The sequence below is a fragment of the Capra hircus genome (assembly GCF_001704415.2).
Source record: "Capra hircus breed San Clemente chromosome X unlocalized genomic scaffold, ASM170441v1, whole genome shotgun sequence".
Classification (NCBI taxonomy): domain Eukaryota; kingdom Metazoa; phylum Chordata; class Mammalia; order Artiodactyla; family Bovidae; genus Capra; species Capra hircus.
The window spans coordinates 12,848,204-12,869,498 of NW_017189517.1; the positions used below are offsets into that span (position 1 = coordinate 12,848,204).

General features: G+C 37.7%; 1 protein-coding gene across 1 annotated transcript in view; it reads left to right on the top strand.

The window, feature by feature from the left end:
- Positions 1-8,455: 8,455 nt before the first annotated feature.
- FRMD7 (FERM domain containing 7) overlaps positions 8,456-21,295 on the top strand; it is a 61,199-nt gene continuing 48,359 nt past the window's right edge. The window contains exon 1 of the mRNA XM_005700325.2: positions 8,456-8,512. Coding sequence (XP_005700382.1) covers positions 8,456-8,512 — 57 coding nt within the window. The remainder of the gene's footprint in view (positions 8,513-21,295) is intronic.

The following is a 21,295-nucleotide window of genomic DNA, read 5'->3' on the forward strand; positions in this document are numbered from 1 at the left end:
TATGTATATATGGTATATATACATGGGATATTACTGAGCCATAAAAAATAATGAAGTTCTGCTGTTTGCTGCAATGCTAAAAATAGATGTTAAAAAATATGCTTAGTGAAATAAATCAAAGACAAATATTGTATTATATCACTTACATGTGAAATCTAAAAAACAGAAACAGACTCAGAGACATAGAGGACAAGCTTATGTTTACCAAAGGGGGGAGGAACAAATTAACGGTAAGGGATTAACAGATACAAACTACTATGAATAAAATAGACACAAGGATATTTTGTAGAGCACAGGGAATTTTAGTCATTTGTCTTGTAACGACTTGTAATATAATCTGCAAAAACACTGAATTACTTTGCATGTGATTGTTCAATTCGAAGAAACTGAAGAGGACACAAAAGAAAATCTATCTTCATGTATTAGAAGAATTAATATTGTCAAAATGTCCATACTACTGAAAGCCATCTATAGATTCAATGCAATTCCTATTCAAATTCCAATGGCATTTTCCATTGAAATAGAGAAAAAAGTACTAAATTTGTATGGAACTACAAAAGACTCTGATTAACCCAAGTAATCCTGAGAAGAACAAAGTGGGAGGCATCACACTTTTTGAATTCAAACTATGTTATTACAAAGCTATAGTAATCAAAATAGTATGGTACTGGCATAAAAATAGAGACAAAAAACAATGGAACAGAATCAAGAACCCAGAAACAACTCCTTGCCTATGCAACCAATATTTGACATGGGAGTCAAGAAAACTCAATGGGGAAAGGATAGTCTCTCAGTAACAGTATTGGGAAAATTGGATGATCACATTCAGAAGAATAAAATGGACCCTATCTCAAACAACTCACAAACGTTAACTTGAAATGGATTTTAAAAATTAAACATAAGACCTAAAACTGTGAAACTTCTAGAATAAAACATAGGGGGAAAGCCCCCTTGACAGTGGTCTTGACAATGATTTTGGGGGATATGACACTGAAATCACAAGCAACAAAAGCCAAACTAGTGCACAGCAAAAGATATAATTAACAAAACGAAAAGGAAACCTATGGAATGGAAGAAAATATTTGCAAGTTATATATCTGATATGGAGTTAATATCCAAAGTTTATAAGGAACTCAATAGCAAAAACAACACATAAAATTTGATTAAAAAATGAGCAGAGGAACTGAGTAGACATATTTCCAAAGAAGATACAGAAATGGTCAACAGGTTCATGAAAAGATGCTCAGTATCACTAGTCACCAGGGAAATGCAAATCACAAGCACAATGAGATGTTACCTCACACCTGTTAGAATGGCTATTATAGAAAAGACAAGAGATAAATTTTTGCAAGGATATAGAGAATAGGGAGCCCTGGTGCACTATTGGTGGAAATGTAAATTGATGCAGCCACTATGGCAAACAGTGTGAAGATTCCTCAAAAAATTGAAAATAGAGTTTCCATAAGAGCCAGTAATCTCACTTCTGGGTACATATCCAAAAGAAATGAAATCAAGACTTCAAAGAGGTACTGTATTCCCCTGTTAATTGCAGCATTATTCACAATAACCAAGATACAGAAACAACCTTACGGTCAGTCTACAGATGAATGGATAAAGAAGGTGAGGCATGTGTACACAAGGGAATATTACTGAGCCGTGAGAAAGAAGGAAATCCTGCCATTTGCAACAACATGGACAGACTTTGAGGGCATTGTGCTGTGTGAGATAAGTCAGAGAAAGACAAATAGTGTATAATATCATGTGTATGTAGTATCTATAAAAGCCAAACTCACAGAAACAAAGTAGAAAGGTGGTTGTAAGTGGCTGGGTGGGGAGGAGATGGAGGTGTTGGTCAAAGGTTGCAAACTTTCACTTATAAGTCCTGGGGATCTACAGCATGGCGACTATAGTTAACAATAGTGTATTATATGATTGAAAGTTTCTAAGAGAGTAGATCTTAAATGTTTTCATCACAAAAAAGAACTGGTAATCATGTGAGGTAATGGAGGTGTTAACTAATCCTACTGAGGTAAACATTTCACAGTGTATAAGTGTAGCAAATCAAGTGTACACATTAGACTTACATAATGTTATATGTCAATTTTATCTCAATAAAGCTGGGAAAAAATAAGGAAATTTTGAAAAAGAACAGTCTTTCAGTTCAGTTCAGTTCAGTCGCTCAGTTGTGTCCGCCTCTTTGCGACCCCATTCCCCAAAGAAATAAGATACTAATGATAAAATGCCAGGAAGTGGGGCCAGAATTTTGGTCAGAATTCTAAACTCTTATCCTTAAAGTCATATCACAGATCACTCATAATCTTAGGAAGAAACAATGATGTGCTTTTTATTTTTGATTTAGGTTTCTTTTTAAATGGTAATGGTAAAAGCTATCTAGTATACTCTTTCCATCCTAGCTCACCAACCCTGGACTCCATCCCCCAATTTCCTTTTGCTCCTATTCTGGCCTCCCGCTCAGCTCTCCCTCTCCACCTCTCCATGTGTGGAGGGACTAAAGTGAAAACAGATTAGCCAGGATAATTTTTCCAAGGGTGAGCTCAACTTTGGATTTTTACTTTAAAGTAGAATATGAAAATTTCCTTTAGGACAGTTTCCTGTTTTGAATCACAGTCAGTTAGTAACATTTTGCCAGTAATAACTGAAGGAATAAAGTCTAGGTGGAAAAAGAGAGGAAAAGAGAGAGCTCATTCTTGATTTACCATTTTAAACTTCAACAAAAAGTGAATAATTTATATTTATGTCCTTAATATTAATTCAGCAAACATTTATTCTGTGCCTACTATGTGGTAGGTGCTGAATTATGTGATTTCACATGTCTATATCTTTTCTTTCTCACAACAACTCTATGAATTAGAATTGTCACCTTACTTTATAAGTTAGGAAACTAAGGCACAGGGAGCTCAAGTGTCCTGGCTTAGGTCACATTGCTTGTAAGATTTTCAATAGATTCTTTGGCCACCAGTTCAATTCAGTTCAATCATTCAGTCATTTCTGACTCTTTGCGACACCATGGACTGCAGCATGCCAGGCTTCCCTGTCCATCACCAACTCCTGGAGCTTGCTCAAACTCAGGTCCATTGAATCGGTAATGCCATCCAACCATCTCCTCCTCTGTCGACCCCTTCTCCTCCTGAGCTCGTGCTTTTCCCACCAGCTTCACAGCTGACTCTCCACTTGGACTTCTTGTGGAGACTGCTATGAGCAATCAAAATATTATCAAAGCTATGCACTCTTGTCCATCAGATGACAGCATTTCATTGGTCTAATTTTACTAACCTGTTTTCTGCTGCTGCTGCTGCTAAGTCGCTTCAGTCGTGGCCGACTCTGTGTGACCCCACAGACGGCAGCCTACCAGGCTCCACTGTCCCTGGGATTCTCCAGGCAAGAACACTGGAGTGGGTTGCCATTTCCTTCTCCAATGCATGAGAGTGAAGAGTGAAAGTGAAGTCACTCAGTCATGCCTGACTCTTAGCGACCCCACGGGCTGCAGCCTACCAGGCTCCTCTGTCCATGGATTTTCCAGGCAAGAGTACTGGAGTGGGGTGCCATCGCCTTCTCCACCAGCCTGTTTAGTGCCATAGAATAAGTTGGTTCAGTATAGACAAAGGGTGGTGTTTGGGGATTTTTGCCCAATCAGGTTTAAGCATACTTAAGAAAATATCTCCTTCAAAAGTCAGAGTTTTACTTAATGGGGAAACCCTGGAAGCATTCCCACTAATGTCAGGAGAAAAATAAAAAGATGCCCACTTTTAGCACTGTTATTTAATGTTTCATTGGATGTATTGGCCATCCAAAGAGACAAAAGAAAGAAATTAGTGTTATGTGAATTAGAAATGAAGAAAGAAGACGATTTCTATTCACAAATAATATAATTGTCTTATACCTGAAAATCCAAGAATCAAATGTACTACAAACATTTAAGAGAGTTCAGTATGCTAGCAAGATTAAAAGTTAATATATAAAAAATCTTCGTATATACAAAAGGCATCAGAATATACAATGGAAGAGAAAATCTCCATTTTTAAAAAAGCAACCAAAAAGTTTAAATGCCTAGAAGTGAATATATAAGAAATACACAAAGCTTATATGAGAAATAATTTCACTTTGATGTTCATTACTTAAACCCATTAATCAATCTTAGTATCACTAGAAACAATCACCATATGCCTCCTGAAGTGATGTAATATAAGCATGCAGCATCGACTATGAAGAATTCTTAGCAAAAAAGTAGAATGCGGATCTTATCGAGCATTTATAGCTATCTCTCATTTATAAGAAATATGAGGAGTGGAATAACAAGCTAGGTGACAGCACAATGGAACAAGCAGACGAATACAGAACATGGAACATTTCACAGGACAATTGACCAAGTTTCTTCAATGAATCTAAGGTGTAAAAACAGAGGAAGGACATTGTTATTGATTAAAAGAGAATCAATAGATATAACAACCAAATGCAACATGTGGAACTTGTTTGGATGCTGATTCAAACCAACTAACTGTAAAAAAAAATACTTTCTGAAACAATTGGGAAAATTGAGTATAGACTGGGTATTATGTGATAATAAGACTGTGTTTGATAATTTTGTTAGTGGTAGTGATAGCCTTTGGTTTATATGAGAAACTTTCCATATTTTAATGGATAAATACCAGACATTAAGGGAGTAGAATAATATGGTATTTGCTTTAAAATAGTTCATGGATAAGAAAGCAGTGGTACATATACACAATGGAGTATTACTCAGCCGTTAAAAAGAATTCATTTGAATCAGTTCTGATGAGATGGATGAAACTGGAGCCAATTATACAGAGTGAAGTAAGCCAGAAAGAAAAACACCAATACAGTATATTAACACATATATATGGAATTTAGGAAGATCGCAATGACGACCCTGTATGCAAGACAGGAAAAAAGACACAGATGTGTATAACAGACTTTTGGACTCAGAGGGAGAGAGAGAGGGTGGGATGATTTGGGAGAATGGCATTCTAACATGTATACTATCATGTAAGAATTGAATCGCCAGTCTATGTCTGACGCAGGATACAGCATGCTTGGGGCTGGTGCATGGGGATGACCCAGAGAGATGTTATGGGGAGGGAGGTGGGAGGGGGGTTCATGTTTGGGAACGCATGTAAGAATTAAAGATTTTAAAATTTAAAAAAGAAAAAAAAGAAAAAAAATTAAAAACAAAAAAAAATTAAAAAATAAAAAAAAATAAAATAGTTCATGAAAGAAAGAGGCAAGGGGAGAGAGAGAGAGAGAGAGAGCGCACGCAAAATCTTAATAGTATTTGTATCAATTCGCCGATAAATTTGTATCAATTTTGCCATAACAAAATACCATACTACGTGGTGTAAACAGAAATTTCTCACCATTGTGGAGGCTGAAAATCCAGGATCAAGGCATTGGCAGGTTTGGCTTCTACTGAGGCCTCTGTCCTTGGCTTGCAGATGGCTGCCCTCTCGCTGTGACCTCACCTGAATTTTCCTGTGTGTGTGTGTGTGTGTGTGTGTGTGTGTGTGTGTGTGTGTGTGTGTGTGTATCCCTGGTCTCTCTCCTGTGTATAAAAATTTTCTTTTCATATGAGACCAGTCAGATTGGATTAGAGCCCATCCTAAAGGCCTTATTTGAACTTTCTTCTTTAAAGGCCCTATCCCCAAATATAGCCTCATTCTGAGGTACTGAGGGTTAAGACATCACTGTATGAGTTTGGGGGATGAAACAACTCCTCTCATAACAGTTGTTAATCTGGATGATAAATGTATGGGAGTTTATTGTACTAAACTCTTTGGTTTTATGTATATTTTAAAATTTATATTAAATACAACATTCTAGAAAAGAAGGCTATAAAAGTAGACCCGAACAAATAGACATACACACCCCATGGATAAGAAGACTCACCATCAGAAAGATATAAGTTTTCCACAAATAAATACCTTTAACACATCTCTATAAATAAACCTGATTCTTTTCCTGAAACTGAACAAGCTTATATAGAAAAATAAGTAAGCAAGAATAGCAGGGAAAACTCTGTAAATATAGAGCAATATGGTATAGAGAAGCCTTGTTGGATATTAAAACATTATCTAGAGCCTCAAAAATTAAAATGATGTGAAATTAGTACATGGAAGTAAGTAAAAATCCAAAAATAGACCCAAATGCATATAGCAAATTATTAATATATGATAAAGGTATCTTCTCAAATCAATGAGGGTAAAAATGAAATGTCTAATCAATAACATTAGGACAACTGAGTAGCTATTCACAAAATGATTAAATATGATCCATACTTCATACCATATATCAAGAGAAAATCTAAATAGATCAAAGATTTAAGTTTAAAATCTGAAACCATTAAAATACTAACAGCAAACATTGAAGTGAATCAGGCCTTTCTAATTATGACAAATCCAGAGGCCATTTAGAAACTGGTTCACATATTTCACTTCACTTCACAAAAAAAATCCTCATAGTAAACAACAGCACACGTGTACCCCATAAGCAAAGATAAAGGATAAGTGGGGAAAATATTTGTAATTCATATCACAGAGGGCAAATTTAGATCCCAGAGATTGAGGGAAAGGGATGGTAACCAATATTTTCTTCAAAAAGCGTGTGGAACTACATTGAAAGTTAGTTTATATAAAATAAGAATACCAAATAACCCTGAACCTCTGAAAAGTTGCTCAACTTTTCTCATAATACGAAAAATTCAAATTGAGAACTACAGTGAGATTCTTTTTCTCGCTTATCAACCTGGCAAAAGTAAAAAAGTTTGATACCACATTCTATTGGTAAGCCTGGGGAAAATGGAAACTCTCATACATTGTTGGTGGGACTACAAATTGATACAACCCTTGAAATAAGTTGGTAGTTCTGCCATAACAAAGTACTAGACACTGGGTGGCTTATAAGAACAGAAATTGATTTCAATTAATTTTTCTCACAATTCTGGAGGCTACACATCTGTGATCCAAGTGCTAGAAGGGTTGGTTCCTTCTGAGCCTTCCCTAGTCTGGTAAGCAGCCATCTTCTCTTCCCTGTGTCTTCACGTGGTCTGCCCTCTGTACGTATCTGGGTCCTAATGCCCTCTACTTACAAGGACACTAGTCATGTTGGATTAGAGCCACTCTAATGGCCTCATTTCAACTTAATCACCTCTTTATAAACCCTATTTGCAAATACAGTCACATTCTGAGTAACTGGGGGTTAGGACTTAAACACTTAAGTTTGGGGGGACACAAATCAAATCATAACAACCATTATGGCAAGAAACAGAAGTAGCTATAAAGATTACCAATGTATTACCTTTGTCCTGCAATTCCACTTCTGGAAATTTATCCTACAGATACAAATGACATAAAGTGGTATGCATATGAGATTATTCATTTCAAACTTGTTTATTTATAACAGCAAAAAGTTTGAAATGACCCATGTCCACCAATAGGTGACTATTTGAGTAAACTATGTTTCACCTACACTGTGCAAAATTATACAGCTGTAAAAAAAAAATCAGGAAGCTCTCCATGCACAGCTAAGGAGAAATCAACAATGATATATGAACTAAGAAAAGGAAGGCACAAAACAATAGCATGCTACCTACGTATGCTGGTGCATGGGGATGACCCAGAGAGATCTTATGGGGAGGGAGGTGGGAGGGGGGGTTCATGTTTGGGAACGCATGTAAGAATTAAAGATTTTAAAATTATTAAAAAAAATAAAATAAAATAAAAAAAGAGAAATACATTTGTATTTACTTGTACAGTATTTGCATAAACACTAAAGGCAAAATGACCACAACAAAAAACTAATAATATTGGTTACTGATAGGGACCTCATGGGTGCACAGAATAGAAGGGACAGAGTGGAAGTGAGTTTTTTCCATATATTCCTTTTCATATAGTTTCCATTTCTAAATCACATAAATTCAAAAGTTATAATTGTTATATATAAAGTTTTCTAGTTCAGCCATGAAATTTCTAGTACAATATGAGACTAACTCTAATTAGTCTTTCCACTTTTAAGAATACCTACTTTCAGTTTATCGAAGCTACATCTAGGGTTTGCAAATCGTGCTTTTGTGAAATAAAGAAAATCTCCAGGGGTTGCAAAGGCTTTCTTTTTATTTTTCTTTGAAGAAAGGAAGCGAGTATAAGAGGGCTAGAGCGAGTCCAGTTGGATTTGACGTTGACCGAAGAGGAGCTCGCCCAGCTGCTATTGATCACCAGCACTCAGCAGCACACACGCCCTTTGGTGTGCATCACTTCAAGCAAACAGAAGTGTGCCCTGCTGAGAGTGGGGGTGCCTGGGTGGGGGTGGGGGGACCTGAGCGCACTGCCTCCAGCTGAGAGTGAAATTCCTTGAGAAAGCCCCTTTCCTGTCATAGCACCCACAGCACTCTGAGCCTGCTTGCAGCCCAACAGCCTCTCCGAGAATGCTACACTTAAAAGTGCAGTTTTTGGATGATTCCCAGAAGATTTTTGTGGTTGATGTAAGTGGAAATCACATTGCTATTATTCCTTTATTATTCATTCAATAATGGTCATTTGTGGACAGCCCATTAGCTGGCAATATTATGTCTTCTTAGGACCGAATGAAGGAGGACTGTGGTTTTTAGCTTTGGAAAAAAGAGATCTGTTTTTAATATTACAATGTAGCTCATGCTTTCCCATTAACCTTTCTTCTAGAACAGGTTATCTTTTCTCAAGGGATAACAAAAGCAAGTCTTAAAGATATATTAAATATTTGTAAAAATAAAAAGAAAGCAGCAATAACTTAGTTGTCCTACCCCAAAAGGTGTTATTGCTCATTGAAATAATTTGTCTGAGTCTCACCCCATGAATATTTGTGGGGAGAAAGCTGTGGTTCTGAGGGAAAAGAGAAGGGGAAAGCTACCCTCCTTTTCTGAAGAAAACCTATGGGGTTTCAGGGGTGGGGGTGAGGGGTAGAATTATGCAGTTGTAATGAGAACTTCAGGAAGTAATGACAAGTATAAAAGAGAAAAATAGGATAAGAGACTATTTAGTTTGATTTAGTACTTAAAGTTCAGGGTTCTTCATATTATTCCTAGCTCCATGATGATTGCGTACAATTATACCTCATCTCTTCAAGAAAGAACAAATGTATTAAGCACATCATTTGGGGCTCATCTTCCAGGATCTTAAGAGATGTACATTTTGGTGTCAGAATTTATGTATGAGCATTTGGAAATGTTCTACAATTTTATTGGAATCAAAGCCGCTATTTGCTCTGATATTTACATTAGCTACTAACAAGGAACAAATAGTTCATTTTCTTTGAAATTCCTACAAAATGCTGGCTGTTTTCTTTTATACATTACATGACAACTGCTGCTGGGTGTGGGGGTAACCCATTTTTCAAAGAAGTATTTCATTTTTATTTGAATCATGTGCTTTGTGGGTGATGGTTGCATGGTTTCAGCTGCTGTTTGGCTGTCTCTCCCTTTCACTTTTATTTGCAAAAGGCATTTCTAGGTCCATGGACCTGAATGATTTGTTTTTGTAGCAAATAGCTTCCATTAGAGGTATGAGGCATTTCCTATTCTTTTTTGGAACTATATTTAAGGGGTGGAAAATGTCTTTTGAGTAGTTTATCCATTTACAGGCTGGCGGTGTATGCTTGCAGTGCTCTGGTACCTGAATTAGTGAGCTGGGGATTCAAAAGACACTGCTTTAGGCTAAGTTTTTAATAGATACTTCAAGCGACTCAAAGAGAAATCTTTGACAAAAAGTGACAGAAGGGCTTTCTGAATGTACAGTTCAAATACAGATGCAATTAAACGGGGGTGAGGGGTGGGAGGCCCAGTACTATAGCATCACAAAATTCACCTTCTGAGGAGCCCATTCTAGCAACTTGAAGCCAGCATGATTTGGCTTGAAGTCAGACTGTCTCTTTCCAGCTGCAACACATTGTGTTCCTTGGGAAGATAATGGGAGAGACTTGATACCCAGCAATTCGGGTGTCACAGCATCTGATCCCGTTTGCTCTGTGGAGGGCTGCTCTGTAAGTAGAAATCGTGGCGTTACCGAGAGTAGCAGTAGCACTAACGGCAGTCCCTTGGGCAGCTTTATCTTGAGGGAAATGGAGCCTTCAGCTAGCATCCAGCCATCCAACAGGATCTCTCTCCTTAACAATAGTAGACTGATAATGAAAATGATGATGAGGAGGATGATGATGGTAGCAGTAGTAGTGGGTCCTCAATGAATACCACTTTAAAATTTAAAAGGCAATTTCACATCCGTTAGTTCATTTGATCCTCCATTCCACCCTGTGAGTGAAAGTAGGCAAAAGACGAATCTTTTCCAATTTTGCAAATTAAGAGAGAGGGGCTCAGGGAGCTTAAGTGACTTGGGCAGGATTACATAGCATAGAAATGCAGAGCTGGGGTTTTCAGTTCAGGACTCTTCCTGTGACCCCATGTACAATTGTATCTGAAGACTCATCTGTCAGTAGCTTTCTGTTGCTGTTTAGTCATGTCTGACTCTTTGCGACCCCACGGACTGTATCCCACTAGGCTCCTCTGTCCATGGGATTTCCTGGGCAAGAATCCTGGAGCAGGTTGCCATTTCCTACTCCAGGGGATCTTTCTGACCCAGGGATCGAATCTGCATCTCCTGTGGGTTCTTTACCACTGAGCCACTTAGGAAGTCCCGGTTGTTCTCAAGTCCTGTAATATTGCCATTGCATGTTAGTTTCCATGGCCCTCAAAGGGCATAGAATTTGGCATACAATGAGCCTTTGATGATTGTTATGAACCAACTGGTAGATACTTATTTCTTTGCCCATACATGAAGAGCTACATGGGAAAACGATTCCTAGAGCTCAGAGAGACCATGGCATGAATCTTTTAATTGATTCAAAAGTTCACAAAGCAACCTAAACCTGTTATTTTTAAGAGTATCCTAGGATGAAAAAATGCTTGGAACCATAGTGACGAGAACCATTAGCAGGTAAGGAGAGCCACATGGAGGGGCTTTAGATACAAAAATTGACTGAAGTCTCACAAGGCATGAGTCAGTCCCAGGGACAATTGTTCTTCAAGATAAAATTTAAGAAAATAAAAAAAAAAGAAAATAATTGGCTGCATGGGGGGGAAATGATGGCATCATGGGCATTAGTGTTGATTTTACAGAAAGTACAGTAGTAGAAATATGAAGAGCACACATGATCAGATAGAATAAGGTCACCTGGATTAGACTAATTGACATCCAGAAACCTTTATTCCACTCTTAGTAGCATCATCTATATGAGTTTGCTCGTGTCTAGGATCTGGCTCTGAACTACAGCCTCAGAAGCCTGATTTGTCAGCACTCTACAAGATCTGAAGTCAGACAATGATATTTTAAAATCAGGAAGCCAGTGTTACCATTTATGGTAGGATTGGGAACACTAGGGTCCTCTCATCGATTGCATAAGATGGCAAAGGACAGAAGAATCAGATTTAAAGGAACTGGATTTATGATCTGGTTTGATGGCTTGATAATGAATCCATCTCCACAAAGGCCCTGTCATTGACACCGTTTAGTCACTTATTCATTCGTTTAGTCATTTCATCAACAAATTATTGTTGAGGTTCTAGTATGTTCCAGGCCCTGTTCTGGGCACAGTCAACTCTGCAATATGAGCAAGGGAACACTCTTGCCTGGGCAGTGCTGGCTGGGAGCCGCCAACTTGAGCTTCACTGATTCCTCCTCTTTTCATTGCATGGTTGACAAACTCCTTTTGTGATTGACCTGTTTTTAATTTGCTAATGCCTTCAATTAGATTACTGGGAAGAGTGTCTGGTCCCTGAAATGTCCTGGTTTTTTGAAGTTTCTTTGTATATGTGTAATCTGAGACACTGGGTGTTGATATTTATAGATGAACATTGTGAGAGTATTAGTCAACCTTTTCCTTTCTGAATTTCCAAGAGTGTTTAGGGGATGCAGGATAGATATGGGATTCCGGAATTGCTGGAATATGCCCATTAAAGTTTAATCCAATGAAGAAAATGTATTTAGTAAAAACCTCATTTTACTTTTCTAGTCAATGTATTTGATAAAACTGAACACTGTTAGATAGCAACAGCATCTCTAGTCCAGAATGATGATGGGAGTGGGTAAACAGGAGGATAAACAGAATAAGGTAGTGATTTTAGAAATAATTGAAGATTTTAGTATAAATTCACTTTGCCTCTTCAACATGGGGACTGGGACATTTCTGGATAGAAAAAAGGGAGGATAAGACCAAAGCTAAGGCTTTTGAGCTCTCAGAAAGAATAGAGACGGTCAGGTTTCTAGCTTGACTAGGAACCCTCCTAATACTCACACGTATCAGTAGCAGTAATGAGTGTCCTCGGAGAGTGACCTCATTTTAAGCCTGAACTGTTTGCTTATATGAGGTTTAGATAGAGAATTTTCAAAACAATAATCCAGTCACCATAGTTGACACAGTTCTGTCTGATATGCCCCCTGCTTGCTGCAGGTCTCTCTTTGTAAAAGCATAGTGAAGGGGAAGAACAGCTGTTGTTTGTGAATTTCCAAAAGTACATTTTATTTTGATGATTTCTGGAAGCTAAAGTCAAAATAAGACATTTGAAACATCTCAAGTCTTACATTTACCTGATTGCTAAGTGACTGTACTGGCCAGCACAGTGGGTACCTAGTGGCTTACTCAGTGAGAGAATATAGTGAGTCAGCTTACTCCATTCCCCTGGGAGCCCATCATAAAGGCCACCAGGCCTCATTTTCTGAAAGACGCAGAGGGGAAGCGTTGCCAGGACTGAGCGCTATTCAAGCTATATAAGCAAGCCAAGAATCGCCTACTGATCTGTTCTTATTGGTAGTGGTATTTATGCTTGGGATATTTGTCCAGGAGCTGTTTTTTTCAATTTGTAATGATGAGGGATCTTTTGTAGTTTTGTCAATAACAAACTAGATACCCCTCCCCTTCATAAAGCAAAGCTCATCTAACATGAGGAATGGAATTGCTCTAGTGTAGTAAAATGTATCTGGATTTGGGGTTACAGAAACTGCCCCATTTTAGATGTGTGATCTTGGGACAATCACTTAACCCCTTATCTCCCAGAGTTGCTGTGAGGAGTGATATAAATGATATATATCTGGAGTCTGATATAGCAAGGCAAATTTTGACTCTGCTGCTTGCAAGCTGTGTGAATTTGGGCAAGTCACTTAGCATCTCAGACTTAGTTCTGCCAACTCTAAATACTTGGACTTGGGATATCAGGAAAAACTTTCCAAAGAATATATTTAAGTTGCTGAGTAGGAACTAAGTAAGGAGGTGAAGAGTGCGAGCTAGGGTGAAGGGGGTTGTATGGTGGTTACACAAAAGAAAGATTGAAGACCAATGTGCAAAAGAGAACATGGCCCTTTCATAGAAAAAAAAAAAAAAGTCACCGTGAGCAAAGAATGGAGTGTGGACAGAAAGATGGGGAGTAGCTTGAATTCAAGTTGAAGCAGAGGTAGTCAGCAGCTAGAACATTTGGATCAAGTAATATATATATATGAAGTTTGAGCTTTATCTTGAAAATGCTAGAGAATCAATAAAGAGTTTAAGAAACTCAAAATGGGGCTATTAGCATCTGATAACTCATTAATTTGTGCATTGCCTTGCTCATCTAATATTTAATGAAAAATGTTCTAAGTGTTGGAGATGCCAGGTAGAATTGTAATAATAATTTCAAGTTCAATGGCTCCAATTTTAGATAGCCAACCTCTGTCCTAAAATATGTGCCCAAACATCAAAATTCCAACCTGATAGGGAATAGTGGAGACAGGAAGGATGGATACAAAATACATTAATGAAATAGAATTACTAGAAGCATTTTTTTAATTTAATTTTTTTCTTTACAATATTGTATTGGTTTTGCCATACATCAACATGAATCCGCCACGGGTGTACACGTGTTCCCAATCCTGAACCCCCCTCCCACTTCCCTCCCCATACCATCCCTCTGGGTCATCCCAGTGCACCAGCCCCAAGCATCCTGTATTTGATGTCAGCCTGGATATAGGAGATGAGTTGAGGAGTCTAGATGACATCCAAATTTCTGGCTTAGATAATGGTTTGAATGAGTGGCCCTCATTCACCAAGAAAGAGAACAGAATAAAAGGAGAAAGTTTAGGACGGGCAAGGAGTTTCCCATATTCATGGGAATGTGGAAAGAGAAATATATCTGGAGTTGCACAGATCTGAGTTCTAGTCTTTGCTCTAACAATTTTTAAAAAAGATTATTTTATTGAAGTACAGCTGATTTATAATGTTGTATTAATTTCTGTTGTACAGCAAGTGATTCAGTTATATGGGTATATATATATATATGTATGTATGTATATATACACATATATATTCTTTTTCATTTCTTTTCCATTATGGCTTATTATAGAATATTGATTATAGTTCACTATGCTATACAGTAGGACTTTGTTATTTATCCATCCTGTATATAATAATTTGCATCTGCTAATCCCAAACTCTCAATTCATCCCTCCCCAACCTGCCCTCCCCCTAAGCAACCCCAAGTTTGTTTTCTATGTCTGTCTGTCCCTGATTCATAGATAAGTTCATTTGTGTCATATTTTAGATCCCACATATAACTGACATCATATGATATTTGTCTTTCTCAGTCTGACTTACTTTGCTTAGTATGACAATATCTAGGTCCATTCACATTGCTACAAATTGTATTATTTCATTCTTTTTTATGACTGAGTAGTATTCCATTGTGTATATATCACATCTCCTTTATCCATTCATCTGTTGATGAACATTTAGGTTGTTTGCATGCCTTGCCAGCTCTAACAGTTTTAAGATGTGGAACATCAGGTGAGTCACTTCACCCCCCTAAGTCTGTGTGCTTATCACCAAAATTGTAATAATCATAGCATGTACCTCATAAATGCATTGTAAAGATGAATAAAATACCAGAAGTAAGGTTCCTGACACAAATAATGTGCTCAACGCATGTTAATTCCTCTCTCCCTTGCTTTCAGACCTCTTCATTTCTATACTTTGCAAACCAACAGAGAACAGTCTTTCATTCTCAACTTGAAGTTTCTTTTGATAAAACTTGATGTTGCAGCCAACCTCCAGGCAAAATTGAACTGTGTTTCCTGTGGTTTGCTCTTCCTCTGTGGCTTCCTGAGGTTATTATCCTGCTTTTCTGAGCAGTTTTCCCTTTTCTTAGTCAGCATCCCCAGGAGATTTGTTCTTCCCCCTTGGAGTCATTAATCCTGCGAGGGTCCATGAAAACTGTCTAAAGTTTCCTAAAATAATGGTGGGTTTCCTTTAAGGAAGCAGATGGAAACAGCTAAATCCTTTATCTTTGATGACATTCACTAAACATTTTTTAATTTGATATTAAAAAAAACTTTTTGAGGTCCACTTTTAAATTAAGGCATAGTTGATTTACAATATTAGTTTCACGTGTACAGCAGTGATTCACAAATTTTATAGATTATACTCCATTTAGAATTATTATAAAATATTGGCTATATTCTCTGTGCTTTACAATATATCCTTGTTGCTTATTTTATACACAGAAGTTTGTACCTCTTAATCCCCTACCCTATCTTGCCCCTCATCCTTTCCCTCTCCCCACTGGTAACCACTAGTTTGTTCTCTCTATCTATGAGTCTGTATCTCTTGTGTTATATTCACTAGTTTGCTTTCATTTCTAGATTCCACATAAAAGTGATAGCATATAGTGTTTGTTTTTCTCTGACTTATTTCACTAAGAATAATACCTTCCAGGTCTATCCATGTTGTTGCAAATGGCAAAATTTCATTCTTTTTCTTATACTGAGTGGTATTCTATTTGTGTGTGTGTGTGTGTGTGTGTGTGTGTGTGTGTGTGTGTGTGTACACACCACATCTTCTTTATCCATTCATCTGTTGATGGACATTTAGGTTGCTTCCAGTTCTTGGGTATTGTAATTAATGCTCCTATGAACATTGGAATGCATATGTCTTTTCAAATTAGTATATTTTGTTTTCTTTGGATGTATACCCAGGAATGGAATTGATGGATCATGTTCTATATTTAGTTATTTGAGAAACCTCAGTAGTGTTTTTCATAGTGGTTGCACCAATTTACACTCCCACCAACAGTGTTCAACTGTTTCCTTTTCTCAATATCCTTGCCAACATCTGCTATTTCTATTCTTTTTTATGACAGCCATTCTGACAGGTATGAGGTGATATATTTTTTGTTGTTCAGTTGCTAAGTCATGTCTGACTCTTTGCCACCCCATGAACCGTAGCATGCCAGGTGCCCCTGTCCTTCACTATCCCCTGGAGTTTGTTCAAATTCATGTCCATTGAGTCAGTGATGCTATCTAACCATCTCATCCTCTGCCACCCTCTTCTCCTTTTGCCTTCCATCTTTCCCAGGATCAGAGTCTTTTCCAACGAGTTGGCTCTTCACATCAGGTCGCCAAAGGATTGGAACTTCAGCTTCAGCATCAGTCTTTCCAATGAACATTCAAGGTTGATTTCCTTTAGGATGGACTGGTTTGATCTCCTTGCAGTCCAGGGGACTCTCAAGAGTCTTCTCCAGCACCATAGTTGGAAAACACCAATTCTTTGGCGCCCAGCCTTCTTTCTGGTCCACCTCTCACATCCATACATGACTACTAGAAAAGCCATAGCTTTGGCTATAACAGACCTATGTTAGCAAAGTGATGTCTCTGCTTTTTAATACACTGTCTAGGTTTGTCATACCTTTCCTTCTAAGGAGCAAACATCTTTTAATATCATGGCTGCAGTCACCATCTGTAGTGATTTTATTGGTTTTTTAAATGTCTTTTTATTGAAGTATAGTTAGTTTACAGTGTTGTGTTACATTCAGGTATAAAACAAAGAGATTCAGTTATATACACACACACATATATATTCTTTTGGCTTCTTTTCCATTATAGATTATTATAAGATATTGAATATAGTTTTCTATAAGTAGGTCCTTGTTGTTTACCTATTTTATATATTTTATATGTAGTAGTGTGTATATGTTAATCCCCAGCTCCTAACTTTCTCTCAACCCTTGCTATTCACCTTTTGGTAATCATAAGTTTGTTTTCTATGTCTGAGTCTGCTTCTGTTTTGCAAATAAGTTCATTTGTATAATTTCTTTAAATTCCACATATAAGTGATGTCATATGATATTTGTCTTTGTCAGTATATCTCATTGCTGTTTTTTTTTAATTTTTACTTTTATTTCTTTTATCTTAGGAGACTGATCTAAGAAAACATTGACATGATTTATGTCAGAGCATTTTTGCCTATATTCACATCTACAAGTTTTACAGTTTCATGTCTTATATTTTCAGCCATTGTGAGTTAATTTTTGTATGATCCAGCAATTCCCCTCTTGGGCATATATCTAGAAAAGAAGAAAACTCTAATTTGAAAAGATGCATGCACCCCAACATTCACAGCAGCACCATCCACAACAGACAATGCATGGAAGCAACCCAAATGTCCGTCAACAGATGAATGGAGAAAGATGTGGTATGTCTACACAGTGGAACATTACTCGGCCATAAAAAAGATTGAAATAATGCCATTTGCAACAACATGGATGGACCTAGAGAATATCATACTAAGCAAAGTAAGTCAGCCAGAGAAAGGCAAACATCATATAATACCACCCATATGTGGAATCTAAAAAAGGATACAAACTAACTTATTTTTAAACAGAAACAGACTCACAGACATATAAAACATGATAACTTCCATGTTATCAAAGGGGAACGGGGGAAGGATAAATTAGGAGCTTGGGATTAACAGATACACACTGCTATATGCAAAATAGATAAACAATAGGTCCTACTCTATTGCACAAAGAACTGTATTCAATATTTTGTAATAACTTAAATGGAAAAGAATGTAAAAATTGTATATATATATGTGTGTGTATATATATACATATATTTATACACACACATATCATTCTGGTGTATAGCAGAAATTACACTGTAAATCAACTATGTGCATGCATGCTAAGTCATTTCAGTCATGTCCAACTTTTTGTGACCCTCTGCACTGTAGCCCACCAGGCTCCTGTGTCCATGGGACTCTCCAGGCAAGAACACTGGAGTGGGTTGCCATGCCCTCCTCCAGGGGATCTTCCTGACCCAAGGGTTGAATACTCAGTTCTTATGTCTCCCACATTGGCAGGAGGGTTCTTTACCACTAGCGCTACCTTAATGTGCACAGTTAATATATTCAGTAACACATGAGGGAGATTAGAAAACTTCAGTCCATTTGGAAAGGTACAAATGAAAAGTGCAAGCCTCTACCAAAGGAGAGACTTTTTCTACATACTGTATTTAGGAATTCTTTTCACATCTACATTTAAATTTCTTTCATTGTGGAAAATGGTTGCACAGTATTAAGTGAACTTAACTAGAATTAGCTTTAACTGAACATATTTGTCCAGGCACATGTCTCAGTGTATATAAGTCTAGCTCAGACTTTCACAGATTCAGGATTATGAAACCCCTTTAAGCCCATAAATTGTAATGACCCATGCTCTCAGTCATGATTTTAATTTCAATCCACTTTGCAAAGTCTCCTCATTGCTGTTTTGATTAGCATTTCCCTGATGATTAGCAATGTTGAGCATATTTTACATGCTTGTTGGCCATCTTTACATCTTCTTTAGTAAAATGTCTATTCAGGTCTTCTGCTTATTTTAAAAATTGGGTTGTTTGACTGACTTATATTAAGCTATATGAGTCATTTTAATTTTTAGAATATTAATCCCAGATGGTCAAATCATTTACAAATATGATTTTGCATTTTCTCTCATTCAGTAGGCTGCATTTTCATTTTGTCCCTGGTTTCCTTTGCTGTGCAAAAAACTTTTAAATTTAACTGGTCCCACTTGCTTACTTGTTGTTTTGTTTCCTTTTCCTGAGGAGACAGATAAAAAAAATATTGCTACATTTTATGTCAATGAGTATTCTGTATGTTTTTGTCTAGCTAGGAGTTTTATGGTTTCCTGTCTTACATTTAGATCTTTAATCCATTTTGAGATTATTTTTGTATATGGTCTTAGAGACTGTTCTAACTTTATCCTGTCATATAGCTGTCCAGTTTCTCCAGCACCCCTTATTGAAGAGATCATCTTTTCTCCCTCAAGTAGGAAATGGCAACCCACTCCAGCATTATTGCCTGGAAAATTTCCATGGACAGAGTAGCCTGACAAGCTACAGTCCATGGGGTCACAAAGAGTTGGACGTGACTGAGTGACTAAGCACAAACACACCCGTCTTTTCTCCAATGTATATTCTTGCCTCCTCTGTTATAGATTAATTGACCATAAGTGTGTGGGTTTATTTATGGGCTCTCTATTCTGTTCCATTAATTTGTGAGTCTGGTTTTTGTTTTTTGTTTGTTTTTGTTTCGCTAGTACCATACTGTTTTGATTATTGTGACTTTGTAGTATAGTCTGAAGCCAGGGGAGCATGATAATTCCAGCTCTGCTCTTCTAACTCAATCTCATTTTGGCTATTTGGGGTCCTTTGTGTTTCCATACAAATTTTTAAAATTATTCATTCTAGTTCTGTAGAAAATGCTATTAGTATTTTGATAGAGGTTGCATTGCATCTGTATGTTGCCTTGGATAGTATGGTCATTTTAACAATATTATCTTTTCCAATCCAAGAACATGGTAAATCTTTCCATCCATTTTTGCAGTCAACAGTATTGTTCATCAGTTCTTAGTTTTCTAAGAATAGGTCTTTTACCTATAGGTAAGTTTGTTATTTTAGGGCAGTCATAAATGGGATTGTTTCCTTACTTCTTTTTTCTAATATTTCTTTGTTAGTATATAGAAATGCAACTTTATGGGTAAAGTTCGTTGACAAGTTTTAATAGTTTTTTGGTGGCATCTTTGGGATTTTCTATGTATAGTATCCTGTCATCTGCACACAACGTGCCTGATGTGGGCCTCTTTGAATTGATCATGTTTGGGGCTCTGTGCTTCCTTGGACATCTGTTTCCTTTCCTATGTTAGGGAAGTTTTCAGCTATTATATCTTCAAATATGTTCTCTGCCTCTTTCTTTCTGTCTTTTCCTTCTAGAACCCTTATAATGTGAATGTTAGTATACTTGATGTTGTTTTAGAGGTCTCTGAAACTGTCCTCATTTCTTTTCATCTTTTTTCTTTTCAGCTTCAGTGATTCTCACTACTCTTTCTTCCAACTCATTGATCCATTCCTCTGTATCATTTAATCTACTATTATTTCCTCACAGTTTATTTTTTATTTCAGTTACTGTATTCTTCATCTCTATTTGGTTGTTCTTAATATCTTCTAACTCTGTTAAAAACTCCTAACTTCTTGATGTTCATCCATTTTTCTCCTGAATTCTTTGATCATCTTTACAATTACCTTGAACTTTTTCTTGTGTAGATTGTCCATCACCACTTCAGCTAGTGCTTCTTCTGGAATTTTGTCTTGTTCCTTCATTTGAGACATGTTTCTCTGTTATCTCCTTTTGCTAACTTGCTCTTTATTTTTACATATCTGATAGGTTGGTTATGTTTCCTGATCTTGGAGAAGTGGCCTTTTATAGGAGACATCTTATGCATCCAAGCAATGTGCTCCTCTCTAGTCATCAGAGCTATATGCTCTAGGGGTGCCCCCATGTGGCTGCATACACCCTTCTGTTGTGACAGGTTGACTATGATGGATGGTCTGGTAGGTGTGGCTAGGCCTCAGTCTGGTTTGTTGCCAGGCTTTGCCTTGTGTGGAGGCTACTGTTTGCTACTTGGTGGCGCCAGATCATGAGATGGCTGGCTATGGAACCCCTGGGGCCCCAAAGCTAGTGCTGACTCACTGGACTCAGGGTCCAGGAGATCCTAGGGCTGGTGCCTGCCCAGCCAGATTCTGGGGCTAGTGCTGGCCCACTGGTAGGCAGAGCTGAGTCCTGGGGTCTAGCTGCAGGGTCCAGGGGTCCCAGAGCTGGTGTTGGCCTGCTGGTAATTGGAGTCTGGGCCCATTTGTTTGTAGCACCACTGCTGGTCTGTTGGTGGGTGGGCTGTGTTGACAGGCTGTGGGGCTATGGTTGTCTGCCTGCTGTTAGTGAGTGCTGCTGGTCCCAAGGCTAGAACAGGCTTGCTCAAGGCTGACAGTCCTAGAGTTGGTGCCTGCCCTCTGGGTGAAGCTGGGTCTTAGGGTCTCTGTCTCTAGGGCCCAGAGGGTCTCAGGTCTAGTGCCTGTGCACTGGTGTGTGGGGCTGAGTCCTGGGC